This window comes from Abrus precatorius, unplaced genomic scaffold, assembly GCF_003935025.1.
Source record: "Abrus precatorius isolate BTA unplaced genomic scaffold, Abrus_2018 Scaffold6, whole genome shotgun sequence".
Classification (NCBI taxonomy): Eukaryota; Viridiplantae; Streptophyta; class Magnoliopsida; order Fabales; family Fabaceae; genus Abrus; species Abrus precatorius.
This window is the reverse complement of record NW_020874406.1, coordinates 23,530,246-23,544,383: the sequence shown is the minus strand read 5'-3', so window position 1 is coordinate 23,544,383 and position 14,138 is coordinate 23,530,246. Positions and strand designations below refer to the sequence as shown.

At 31.9% G+C, this 14,138-nt stretch overlaps 2 protein-coding genes across 2 annotated transcripts; one reads left to right on the top strand and one right to left on the bottom strand.

Annotated features, from left to right (window-relative positions):
* Window positions 1–221: 221 nt before the first annotated feature.
* LOC113870427 (proline-rich receptor-like protein kinase PERK13) lies at window positions 222–4,793 on the bottom strand. Its single transcript, XM_027507018.1, has 8 exons — window positions 3,782–4,793; window positions 2,647–3,096; window positions 2,452–2,538; window positions 2,110–2,180; window positions 1,674–1,750; window positions 1,133–1,280; window positions 706–867; window positions 222–503 (listed from the first exon to the last, which is right to left on the bottom strand). Exons 1-8 carry the CDS (start codon window positions 4,791–4,793, stop codon window positions 222–224), a joined length of 2,289 nt encoding a protein of 762 aa, XP_027362819.1.
* Window positions 4,794–11,494: 6,701 nt separating this feature from the next.
* On the top strand, window positions 11,495–12,578 carry LOC113869757. The gene has a single exon (XM_027506221.1). The coding sequence runs from the start codon at window positions 11,528–11,530 to the stop codon at window positions 12,374–12,376; it is 849 nt and encodes a 282-aa protein (XP_027362022.1). The 5' UTR covers window positions 11,495–11,527; the 3' UTR covers window positions 12,377–12,578.
* The last annotated feature ends 1,560 nt before the right edge of the window (window positions 12,579–14,138 follow it).

The following is a 14,138-nucleotide window of genomic DNA, read 5'->3' as shown; positions in this document are numbered from 1 at the left end:
GACCATCTCAATATATTTCAACTTTCATGATGGGAATTTTGGATGAAAGTCATAGTTCAAATCTTTGTAAACCATTCCATGGTGCTTTGTAAGATGATGCAATGGCACGATGATGATTTTGGTGAAGTTAGTTTTGGTTACAGGATAGAGAGTTTGGCAAAATTAGTTTGGTTAAAACCAAAAGCCTTGCTGGAACTCCAACATGCCTATGCTCATTAGTGTTACATGTTCTGGGCACTGGTACTTTGGCTGTTCAAAGCTTTAAATTCTGAATCACCACCTGCACTAGATGTCATCCTTCTATGTTTGGCTCCAGCCATGTCTTTTGAATTGTATTCGCTGTACATGTCATACTCAGAATCACCAAAGCTGCCATTAGCCAACCTTCTGAATCTCATGATGTCTTCATTATACTGGCCAGAATCATACACAGTGCTTTGACCATATTTCACCCCATTAGATAGATCATATTGTTGATCTCCACTATCTAAGGCTCTGACCACCTGATAAAAACCAAGGGAAATATTAGTAAATGATTTGAAAGAGTTAAGACAGAAATGACACAAATGCAGATAATTATGTCAAAAGTGAAGCAAACACACAATCAAAACCACATAATAATTTATCTTAGTGTACTTTGATAAACAGCTTATTAGCACTGATTCAATAAGCTCTTTCCAAATAGATCCTTAGTATTGTTATCACCTGAACCATACGAGGCCGTTTTGGAGCAGAATGGCGAACGCATGCTGCAGCTGCCTCAATCATTCTGAACATTTCACTGTCAATGTATTGCCTTTCAAGCCTTGGATCTACTAGTTCACCAAAGTCACCTGTCTCAACTGCACGAAGGAGGAGTGGACGAGCCTGTGGCCATATGAAAATATCATTCAAAGTGCACAGTTTGTAAGACATTTGGCAAGAAAAGCATAACCAAAATCAGAAGATGCACTTGGACATGTTAAAAATGATTGGTCTAATGGAGAATGTGCAAACTTGAAATATGAAATTTTAGTATCTTTCTGTTTATGATACTGTGTACTAAGAACTTCAATTCCACTCTTAAGGAAATAGATAAGTTCAAATTTCAGTGTATTTCACTTCACAAAATAAGAAAAAGGTGCATACGTACCCACTCAACCAAACTCTCTTCTCCAATTGGCTGTGTTGGATCAACAGGTTTTCTTCCAGTTATAAGCTCAAGAAGGACAACTCCAAAAGAGAAAACATCTGATCTATCTGTTAATTTTCCGCTTGTTGCATACTCTGGAGCCATGTACCTGTAAATTGAAGCTAGAATGAGTTACAGAATGTGGTAGTTTAGCATTTGGCATTACAGAAGGTTTTCTCTGATAAAAGGTTTTTATTATAAACTCAAACCTTAAGAGGTGGCTTCACAACATAAAAGCCACTTCGTCCCAATAAAGAGTAATGTAAATCTCTAGCATCATTGAAAGAGTAGTATTTCAACTGAAATAAATCTCTAGGGTATTTTCAGAATACTACGTTCTAAACCCACTATTTGTATACAATATCATTACATAAACTTCTATTTTCCTTTCTTTTTCCAACCAAAAATTTGTTTGTTTCCCATTTATAGCAATTGGCAACCTTCATGAAAGATCATATACAATACAATGCATGGCTTTATGTTTTAAACCCAGCAAACCTACCCGAAGGTCCCCATCACCCTTGTTGATACGTGGGTATTAGCATCGTCGGTTAGCCTGGCAAGTCCAAAGTCTGCAACCTGTGTTAACCAAGGCTAAATTAAGATTCATGACTTAACTTGAATGAGAGAGAAACATAACAAAACTTAAGTGTAGTACTATATAAGTGTTTTCAATGTTATTCTCCTATCAAAACTGAAGTTTCACCTTAATTATTCACGTAATAAAAATTAACATTAGAAGTTGACATACATTACCGAAGTGAAACTCCAATTCTTACTAGAGAACAGCACAAAAAGTACCTTTGGTATTACACCTAAGTTTTGCCCATAAAAAGTATGTTATAAGCACTCTTTAAGCCTGGATACATGCTCTAACCCACATGAGTTCTCGGAACCCAACTACAAACTTTTATATACGTAAATGAGTACATGAATACCTGAGCCTCGTAAGCATCATCTAGAAGTATGTTTGCCGACTTAATATCTCTGTGAATAATCCTTGGGTTGCCTAGAAACAAGTAAAATACTTTAGCTTTCAGAAATACACAAAATTACCATAGTGATAATTAAAATATGAAATGGGAAAGAAGTGTACAAGATTAGGAACTCTACGGTTACTATATTTTTTCCTTCAGCCCATGTGCAAAAAATCATTTCCTTATCAATTGTTCTAGTGAACTCGCATCATGTTCTCATGATAAAAAATTGTGCTTTATTGCATTGTAATTTGTAAAAGTAAGAACAGATAATCGCATAGCACAAATACAAGATAAACTTACAGCCTTCATGGAGATATGCTAGGCCCCTTGCAGCACCAATTGCTATCTTCACCCTCTTGGGCCATTCCAAAATTGGCATATCATTTCCTGTGAGCAGGACACATACAAACAACACAAAGACATAAGAATCACTTAAAAAATATACAAAACACAAACTCATGTGAGAACAAAAAACTAAAAGGAAACTCACATTACCATGCAAGTGCTGATCGAGATTCCCATTAGGAACATACTCATAGATAAGCACTCTTTCCTGCTCTGCTATGCAATAACCAATTAATGATACCAAATGTCGATGATGTACACGGCTAATAATCTCAACTTCAGCCCTGAACTCTCTTTCTCCTTGTCCACTACCAGCCTTCAATATCTTAACTGCTCCAACTCTTCCATCTGGCATTGAAGCCTTGTAAACACACCCAAATCCCCCCTCTCCTATTACGTTTTCACTAGAAAAGTTGCTTGTAATTTCCGCAATCTTATCATAGGTGAAAACTATCTGACCGGTGTTCATGGGCTGAGCCGTGTCTGAAGAACTTCTTATATGCTGCATGGCACCTGCATGGGTAGGCTGTGAAGCATAATACCCATCTTGTGGACCATTGGCATAACCAGGCTCCTGTACATAGTAATGCAAATCAGCACCTGATGAAAGCCATACCAAAATCATTAGACGTGAAAGCAAGATGCACAAGGGATTACTTGTACAACACCACAATAATTCTAGCATCAACACAGTCCCAATGGACACAATCAATTTGAAGTTGGTGATAAATTAGAATAACATTATCATAGATTTCAATACAAAAGTAATTTAGATGCTTGTACTAATCCTCCTAATATTCTATAAATTTATTGGTTAAGAAATTAAAATTAAAAAATTTCATTGGAAATTATGTTAAAAATACACTGGAAATGATAGTGCATTAATAATAATTTTTAACAAAATCTTTTCATTTTTTATTTTTTTATGGGTAATAAATATTAAATAAAAATGTGTGTTTAATGTCATGAAAAAGTAAAATGGATTCTTTTTATTTAATAAATAGAAAGATTTAAAAGAGAATGTTCTAAAAGAAATTAAATTTTAAATACATTTTAAATACTGTATATTAATTACTACAATAACTCATGTAACAGGGATTGGCACTGATGTATATGATAAAAGTTTAATTGAAAGCATAAAAAAAACACTAAAGTTACGTGACTTAAGTTCTTCAATGATTATTTTAATGCATCATGATGTTTTAATTGATTATACCTATAAGCATTATGTTTGATAATGAGCGATAACGTTGAAGAAAATGAGGACAGAAAATATAAGGTTTACCTCCTTTCATATGAGGTTTTTTATGGGGTGGCACGGCGTAGATACTCCCTCGCTTTTTCCTCTTTCTCAATACAAAAAATAGAACTGCTGCAACAAAGGCAATAAGGAAAAATCCGGCGAGAGCAAAACCAACATATTCTGCTGTGTTGTTACGGGAGCTAGGTGACGTCGAAGGAGAATCGCTTTGGGGAGAAGTGGTGCTTGGTTTTGAACGGGAATTTGGTGGTGATTGCGATGGTGGAGGTGGAGAGTGGTTTGAACCTGAACCATGGGAAGAAGGAGAAGGTGGCGTTGGAGGCGAAACCCAAGGCGAAGGAGGAGGAGGAGGAGGAGGGACAAGAGGTTGTGACGGAGGTAATTGTTGAGAGGGTGGTGGTGGTAGTGGTGACGGTTGTGACGGTGGTGATGCCGATGGTGATGGCGGTGATGGTGATGGTGATGGTGATGGTGATGGTGGTGGTCGTGGTGGTGGTGACGGTGATGGCGATGGCGATGGCGGCGGTGGAGAGGGTGGAGGGGCTGATTTTTTTGACGGCGGTGGTGGGGGAGACGGAGAAGGTGGTGGAGAAGGGGGCGGAGTTGCCGGCGGCGGAGATAATGATGGTGCACTTTTCGGAGATTCTGAGACAGATGATTTTGGTGAGGGAGCCGGACCCTTGTCTGAATCTGATGATGAAGCATTTGAAGCCTTATCTGAATTTTCTTTTGGTGAAGATGACCCTTTTGAAGCATTATTATCTGAATCAGATGTAGATGTTCCATTTGAAGCTTTATCTGAATCAGATGTAGATGTCCCATTTGAAGGTTTATCTGAATCAGATGTAGATGTTCCATTTGAAGCTTTAACTGAATCAGATGTAGATGTCCCATTTGAAGCTTTATCTGAATCAGAGGTAGATGTTCCATTTGAAGCATTATTATCTGAATCAGACGAAGATGACCCATTCGAAGCATTATCTGAATCAGATGAAGATGACCCATTTGAAGCCTTGTCTAAATTTTCGTTAGCCATTTCTGATTCTCTTAAAACTCTCAACTTGATTCTCAGAAATGGCGACAAACTTTAGAAAAAGAAAAGAAAAAAAACAGAGGAAATGCCAATGGGGACAAACGAACGGTATTAGAACTGGGAAACAGATTCTGAAAACGAAGGTTCAGTCTTGAGGATCAAAGCAGAAAGAGCAACAAAAACAATAACATGGGGTTCTCGTTGTTTAAAGAAAGGGATTGAATTATGATGATGAAGTGGCCAACGAATCGTTGAAATTGGAAATTGCCAGCACGTCGCGACGCGTAGAGAGAGAGGGTGTGTGTCGGAAATGGAAGAAAGAGGAAAAAATGATTACAATAATTTTGAAAATTGGTGGACAGTGCGAAATGCAAAAGAATCAAAAGGCCTGAACAAACATTCTGTGTTAGCTTTAATTTAGGTAGTTAGTTTCATGTTTGCAATTTGGAAACATTCATGTTCGTTTTGGCTGGGTTGGTTGAGGATCCAAGTGTCACTGTTTTTGTCTTCTCCCCTTGAATTTCGGGTTACCGCGCAACATAAAACCCCAACGTCTTCCATGTCCGAATCTAACTAACTAACTAACTACCGGGTTTTGCCCGTACCGTTATCTGGATTGGGTCCCTGCCGTTTGACCCGACTCAATTCTCCTATTGGATTGGGCTTCAAGACTATATCTTTTCACCCATTTAACAAGATGCTAGATAATGTTTTTTACATGTTGACAAAAAATATAATTATTTTATTTATTCTTATTGATAATTATAAAGATGACACATTTTCACTTCCTACAACTTAATTTTATTATTTTATGCACAAATTATTGTTTTAAAAAAATACTATACAAAAGTGATCTTCAATTTTGTATTCTGATAATGGAGTTACGCTTGCACAAAAAGATAGCATTTTTTTCAATTATTTTTTGTGCAAATAAATATAAAAAGACTAGTTGAGAATTGATTTATTTTTAGAGTATTAAGAAAACTTCATTATTTTGAAAATAACTATCTTTTACATTGTATTTTTTTTTAAAAAAAAAAGAAGCTAAATAAGAACCGCGATAAAATATCTATCATCTGTAACTTCGAAGTACTGATTAATGGCAGTGTATAAGAGCATAAATAATGGTACAATTAGAGTGAGTTGCATAATTATATATTATTTATTTATTTATATTGTAGAATCTAATATTACACATTGTGTATTTTTATGCTATACAAATTAAACAACTTTTCTATCCAATAACGCAATTCTATAAAATTATTTAGTGTATATTTGCAGGAAGAAGTTGTTTTTGGAGCTTTTTATTTATTTTTTAATTCGTACAATCTTGGTCCCATTTCTACTAAGTTATACCGTTTCTTTCATAAGGAACAAATTGCATAATACTAATGACCCGGTGGAGTACTCTATCGGTATCCAATAATAAGAAACAGTTGCTTAATCAGTTTTCTTTTCTAAAACAACCACCATTAAAGATGGTGTAAGAACGTCAACAATGGTATAACATCGAGTGTTCGATGTTTCCTAAAAGAAATTTCCTAGATTTGGAAATAGTTATTGATTAGGTTCTTGGACATTAACTGTGTTCATTATTGATGATTTTATATGGGTCAACGGATCTAGTTAATTATAATGAGGACGTACTTTCCTTTTGCTATTCTTCACAAGGGTAAACTGAACTAATTGATGCTAAAACAACTCAACAAAATTTGATGCTTATGCTTTGCTAGAATCAGTATCAAGTGATTCAATGATGATGATTTTGATGGCTTAAATGTGAATCTGCAAAGGTAGTAGAGTGATTGAATTTGACGAAGACGAGAGAAAAAATTTGTAATTATTGTAAGAAGCATTGCTCTCTGCTACGAATTAAAGGAGTATGAATTTTAAGAAAAGAAAAACTAACCAATCAAAGAAAGAGCGGTTAAATTTTTTAGAAAAGAGAGAAATTTTTTACACCAATCACGTTGTCCTGTATTTATTTGCAATGTATAGTAGAAAAAAAATTGTACTCAAAAGCATTTTTGTTATTTGTAATAGTAAATTTCTAGGCAGCGAATATGGGGATGTATTTTTTAAAATAGAATTATCCAAACACAAAACATTGCAAATGATGGACATTGAACTACTGTAATTTTTTTTCATTAATTGTTTAAAATTTTAAAATACCCAAAGAAAGGGGTGTGGCAGCCCCTCTGTCTAGGGATGATAAAGTTGCCTTGGACCAATGGACCAGCTTGCTTTAACTTGCTTAAAATAATGGGCCAAAAATTAAAAATAATTAATTATTATCAATATATAAATATTATTTAAATACTTTTTATAATTTTTATTTATTTTTTAATCTTTGAGATGTTGACTTGTTGGCACACCCTTAAATAGTCGAGTAATGAAGAATTATACGAATGATTTGTGAGCTAACTCTCTGTGTCTGTCGTTTTCAAACAAGTAGCATATATTAAAATTGAACAGAGTTGGTGCTAAATATTTTATAGAAATAGCAATACTATAATGAAAAATTCCTAAGACGCAGTAAAATGGGGTGGAATCACTTGGGTCAATTTATTGCACACGTTCAATTCTAGAAGCAGAAGCATATCCTCCACCTTCACAAAATTTGAATGCCAAAATTGGAAATAGACGAGTCAAACTTGGGTTAGGAGTAGGACCACCTTTAAGAGGTCAGCGCTGTGCTTGGGTGCCAAGAAATCGGAATCAAAATATTCACTTGTATTGTACTACAACTTTGTTTATTTGTCAAACTGTCAAATAAAAATGAGCATGTGTATTTGATAACATGTGTTTAAAGATATGTTATCAAATTTTAATATTTACTAATTGTTTGTTTATGTATCTTTAAATGCATATTAAAAATTAATTTGGCAAATAAATAAACGATTACAGGTCACAAAATGTAATAAAAAAGATAACAAATATTCCGTAAATATTGAATAGATCGTTTCACTGAACATATAAATAAAATATTAATTAATATCTTAAAAATATTTATTTATTGGAAAATTAACTATAATTCATTAAAAAAATCTTAACATATATAATTTTTTTTAATAAATATCAGTTGAATTCTTCGAATGGTATTGTACAAATAAATATATAAGGTGATGCCATAATCACCCACCTGTGCTAACATCACTGCTGCCTTCACCGTCTCCTTCGTGCAAGAGAAAGAATGCCAGAATGCTAAGCATTAATTGTTTCAATTTTGAAAGTTTCCCACGTCTCCTAAAGTTTAGTATTGTACAAATAAATTTAAAGTTTATTATAATTGAATGATAATGTAACTTTTTTGGGATTAATTGCACTTTGTGTCCAACTTTTATGTTTATTCAATTTCAGCTTATTTTTTAATTATGATCACTACCTTAAGTTGTTATCTAATTGTTAGTTGTGTTTATTGATGTGTATGATAATTATCGTACTTTGGCTAATATACATGCTAGCATGTAAAGTTAATATATGTTTATAAAATAATTCATTATTAATTAAAATGCATATGATTAAGAGATAGTAAAAGGTATGAATTTGCATTTCTTCGTAAAGGAATTGGAGATGGGTCGTCATGATGTAATGAAATTGTTATTTTTGGTGAATTTTTTATTACAATGTATGATTCCTTATTTTGCCTAAATTCTTTAAGTGACCATTTGGTCTATGGAATTAGACGTTGAAATTAGAAATAATTTTTAGAATTTTAATTATTATATTTAAATGTTTATTTAGAATTAGAATTATAATTTTATGGATTAGTTTATAAAATTTTTAGACAATTAAATTTGTCTAACTTCAATTCCTAACATATATTTTATAAATTTAAATTTCTAATATCATATTTTATAAATACACTCTCACCATCGTGTCTCCTCCTCATTTTTGTTTATGTAAGTTATAATTCATAAATACACTCACTTGTATGTCTTTTCTTCTTCTTTATTTATGTAGTTTTTTATCTTCATAATTTTTGTTTTTCTCTATATATTTTCTTACTTAGTACTTTTTTTCTCTTTTTTCCTTTATTATTTTTTTAGCATGTATCTTTCTTCCTGATCTTATATTCTTCCCTTTTTTTTATATTATTTTCTTATTTTTAACTCCACTTTTATATTAATTATTAATACCTTCTCCTTTTTTTTCTATTCTTTTTCCCCTCATTTCACATTGATTATGTTAAATTTTGCATAGAATGGTCCTAATAAATCTAACTAATTACTTATAGTTGAGCTAACTAATTTCATTAAATCAGCAATGACTAATTATTTCCTCTTCTCCTTTGTATATTGTTCGAATTACTCTTTTTAAGTTAGGTTGAGAGATTATTATTCAATTTTTTTGAATACTCTATTTTCTTTAAGCAATAAGAAATTCTTGGATCACTTCTTGATGTATAAGCTTCTTGATCATGGAGAAATTAACCTTCTACAGATTATAAATAAAAGTGATTTTTCTCTATTTCTTTTCCTTTCTAATTCTTTTTATTACTCTTTTACATTTTTTTTTACATTTTTTTTCTATTCTTTGTTTTACGTTTTCTTCTTTCTTTTTCTTTATTTTTTCCTTTTCATTGTGTCATATTATTATCTATTGCTAGTTTGCATTTACTGTAAACTATATTATTTATGTTAATTGTATAATAATTTGTTTAATATTTTTCTTGAATTATTAGATGTTGAAGGAAATATTATAAATTAATTCAATAACGTTTGAGAGTAAAAGAGAAAACAAAAAGAAGAGAAAACTAGTACTATATGCAACAAAGTGATAAAGACACATTACAAAGTATACCTTTGAGGCGATTATACATGGACTAATGAAAATTACTTTAATCAATTATGTTTTACTTATCATGTAAGTATAAAAGAATCTGTTACAGTGTTTCTATTTATATATTTAATTTTAAGAATTAAATTATTTTTATGAACATTCGTATGCTTTCATCTAATACATAAGAAAGATAGTTCATAACATAATATTAAATTTTAATGATAAATTAAACATAAAAAATAAATTTATTGTATCATAATTTTTAAAAAGAAAATAAAGTTATTATCTTTAACAATTTTTTTAATTATTATTTTGTAACTTTAGTTAACACATTATTTTTGAAAAAGTTATTAAATAAAATTTGAATGTAAATTAAATTATTTTTTAAAATTTAAATCTTATACCACACTGTAAAATTTAATTTTAATTTTGAATTCTATTTCTACATTCCAATTCTTTGAGCATGCTAAATATAGAATTGTAATTCTGAACTAATTTCAATTATGATGAAATTGAAATTAAAATTATAGTTCTGATTTCATGCACTACTAAATGAACCCTAAGAATACTCTCACTCACTGGTGAAGACATTCCTAATTTTGATTTTGAATAAAAATGATTTAAATTTGAAATCCTAATTTTATGTTTAGTTAAAAGTGATCATAAACACATTAATTAATCTACGAGTCATTAATTAAGTAATCAATAACTTTTATAGCTGATCACTCTAACACCATTAACATCTATTTCACTGATCAATTAAAATTTGAATGACAACTCAAATCACATAATTGAAATTTGAGAGACCAAAGTCCAATAAACACATAAATTAAGAGACTAAAAGTCTAATTAAGCTAATATTTTTATATTGAGAGTACCCCCAAAATGATTTTATTTATTTATTTATATTTTATTAACTTTAATTACACATACGTAATTTACAATTATATTTATTTTGTTTCAAATTTTCAAAAAAGCAATTTTTAGAGTGTATGAAAAACTATTTATTTTTAAAGATTTTATAAAAATTATTTGGCTACAATGATAAAAAATATTTGAATGCACAGTTATAATTTTAATTTAAAAATGCATTCAAAACAACTTATATAAAAACGTTAAAATTAGAATATTTTAAATTTTTATAGCATCAACCAAATAAAAAAAAGAAGTAATAAATTTTATTAAAAAAATTAAACAAAGGAGCCGTTAATCACATATCTCAACAGACGAAAAATTGAAAAAGAAAAACTTTAAGACGCGTAACAATAATTTTCTGTTTGCTTCTAACTGCAGAACCCAATTAATCAACGCGTCTCCTCGCCATCAACATTCAAAAACTCATACGAAGAATTGAACCAGTCTACTATTCTAATCTTAGATATATATTTCTTAATGTGCATAGTAAATCTTTGAACAATAATTAATATATTGTCCTACGTGACATACAAATCGTTCGCTTTCCCATAATTTCTTTAGCTATTTCTCAGACATTAATTATTAATATTTAGAAGATCAACTCCAAAAAACAAAACCTTGGTGCGACTCCTCATTAAACAAATAGTTCGCAACCTTTGGCAACAAGAAAACTAACAAAGCAATTACGTAACAACGCAGTTACCCAAGTCATCACTGAGATCACCCACTGTCAATTTCCTGTTACATAGCCCGTGATCTCTGCACCATCAAAAATCATCCCCAATTTTAAATTTTTTAATTTTTAAACGAATAATTCAAATTCCCTCCTTCTGGAAGGGACCACGAAGGTAAAGCAAGTCTACGTGTTTCCGCTTGAACACGTGCAGCGTGTGAAAGCACAATCAAAATATTAAAACTGGAAAAGCCAAAAAAAATAAAATTCAAACAACCGAATAAAAATCAAAGGTAACTAAAAGTTGAAGAATCTCCTCAACTCGCCTATATAAAACCCAAACCATTACCGCATTTCTCTTCACTGTATGAACTCCAACTACCATCTCAATAACCATCCTTTCAATTTCGAAATTGCCAAAAACACCTCAAAACGCAAACGAACACTCACTGGAATGCAAGCCGTTTCGGTTTTACCCTTGTCGTCTAAGATTATGGATTCTTCCGTCGAAATCGCTGAGATTTCTGGAAAGTTCGATCACGATTTCATGGCCAAGCTCAAAATCGACGAAGAAAACGTGCAAAATGAAAACGAAAACGAAAATGGAAACGAAGAGGAAGTAGAAGAAGAGGAGGAAGAAGAAGAGTTTAGCTTCATGCTCGCGAATCCCGATGGATCGCCGATCTCCGCCGACGACGCCTTCGACAACGGCCAGATTCGTCCGGTGTTTCCGATTTTCAACCAAGATCTTCTATTTTCCGACGTTTACGACGGCGCCGACGGTCTCCGGCCGCCGATAAAGAAACTCTTCGTGGAACAGCAGTACGATTCTCCATCTCCATCGGCGGCGCCAGCGCCGGAGGGTCCTTACTGCGAGTGGACTCCGAAAACGCCGGGGAAGAGCAACTCGACGGGGTTCTCGAAGCTGTGGAGGCTCCGCGACGTGAGGCTGCGGAGCAACAGCGACGGCAAGGACACGTTCGTGTTCTTGAATGAGGCGCCGGCGGCGAAAGCTGAGAAGGCGAGAAACGTGGTGGTAAAGAAGGTTGAGGTGAAGAAGGGGAAAACGGCGTGGTCGGCGCACGAGAAGCATTATGTGATGAATAGAGCGAGAAAAGAGAGTGATAAACGCAAGTCTTATTTGCCGTATAGGCAAGATCTGTTTGGGTTCTTCGCCAATGCTAGCGGATTGAGCAGGAACGTTCATCCTTACTGAGATCGTTTTTGCTCTCAAAGAGATACATCTAATTTGATTTTAAAAATTTTATTTATTTGTATGTAAATCAATGTTTGGAATTCACCAAGCTAACTATGGAGTCCCTTGTTGTCGTGTAATTAAAATGTAATATTTGCGTGTATCATTTTTTGTAGATGGAGAATTGGATATATGCAGATAAAAAGTAATTTTGATTAACGATTATTGCAGAAGAACTTGGTTACTTTGTGTACAGAGTCATTTATTTGAGGAGTATTTGTCTCAACCACTTCAACCAAAAATGGAATTAATATGAATGATGTGTCGGAATCGTCGGTGGATCCACCCCTGCCTGCCGCATAAATGTGAAGAGATGCAAGCAGCAATGACAGTCTATATGAGAAAGCAATATGTTTCTCTTTCAGAGCTTGCGTTATTTCTTTCCGACAAGTGTTAATTTCTCTCAACCATGAACAGAGCTTGAAGCTTATAGTTTAACAAGTTGCTTATAGTTCAACAAATTAAAATTTGTTTGATGAATTAGTTTATTTTTTTTAAATGTTTTAAAAAGATATATAGTATTATATCAATGTAATATTATAATATTTTTATTTATTTAAATAATTATGTAACAGAAATCTTACATGTTATGTTTGCTTTTTAATTTTTTTCATCATCTTTGCGTTTACTTGTCTCACATTTTGGTTCCATAAAAAAATTACCTTCAAAATTTGACAACTCTATTTTACCAAACATATATAACGAATTTGGATTACATAAATAACTTGCATTGAGTATCAATAAGTTACAAATTACAAATAAAGTGAAAATTATAATTAAGTAATTCTATATTGATGTAAATACAATAAAAATAATAACATTGTCCCAACGAGTAAATAAATTATAAAATATCATTGTCCTAAAAATAAGATATAAATATAATCAAAATTGTTATTAGCAAAAAAAATATAATCAAAATTGTTACTTCAAAGAATATATTAACTTACCACTTTTATGTTATGTTCACAACCAGTATTTGTGTTTACATTTACAATGACCAAGTTCATTTTATTATATTCACATTGTGTGTGTTTAAATTCAGGTATATATGCTTTAATTATTAGTCAACATATTTAGTAATTTCAAATTAAAATTAATTTCCATTATGGCATTTGAATAAACATGATAAATCTAAACTTTTGTATTAAGTTAAAAAATTTATAATAAATTTTATTAAAACTCACTTTTTAAGTAAAACTGATTCTATAAAATCATATACATTTAAGTTAAGTTTACGAACATTCACTTAATTACACACTAATTATAAGCTCTAACATAATGCAATTTTTCAGCATGTTCAAAAAAGTACTTCCTTCATGTTATGCTATACGTTAATCATAATCATTTCACACCAAAATATTATATCAAATTATTAAAATCAAATAAAATATTAAAATTACAGTAATGGCCATAACATTATACAAAAAATGTTCAGACAAGAATATATAATAAATTTAAATAAAAAATAGTTATATTACTAAATGTTTTTGCAATAAATGATAATTGTAGGGCACTTCCATCCTGGAACTTGCAATGGGAGCAGTGTGGTACGATACGCGGATACGACGTCACTTCTGATTCTTCTGCTTTCATGGAAAGAGAATAATATTCCCATCTTCGGATGCTTCATTCTCAAGTAATCATCACTTGGAACTTCCAAGGAAATAACAAACCGAAGTGCAAAATTTGTAGCCAACCGACCAATATCATGGGGCCAAAAGGA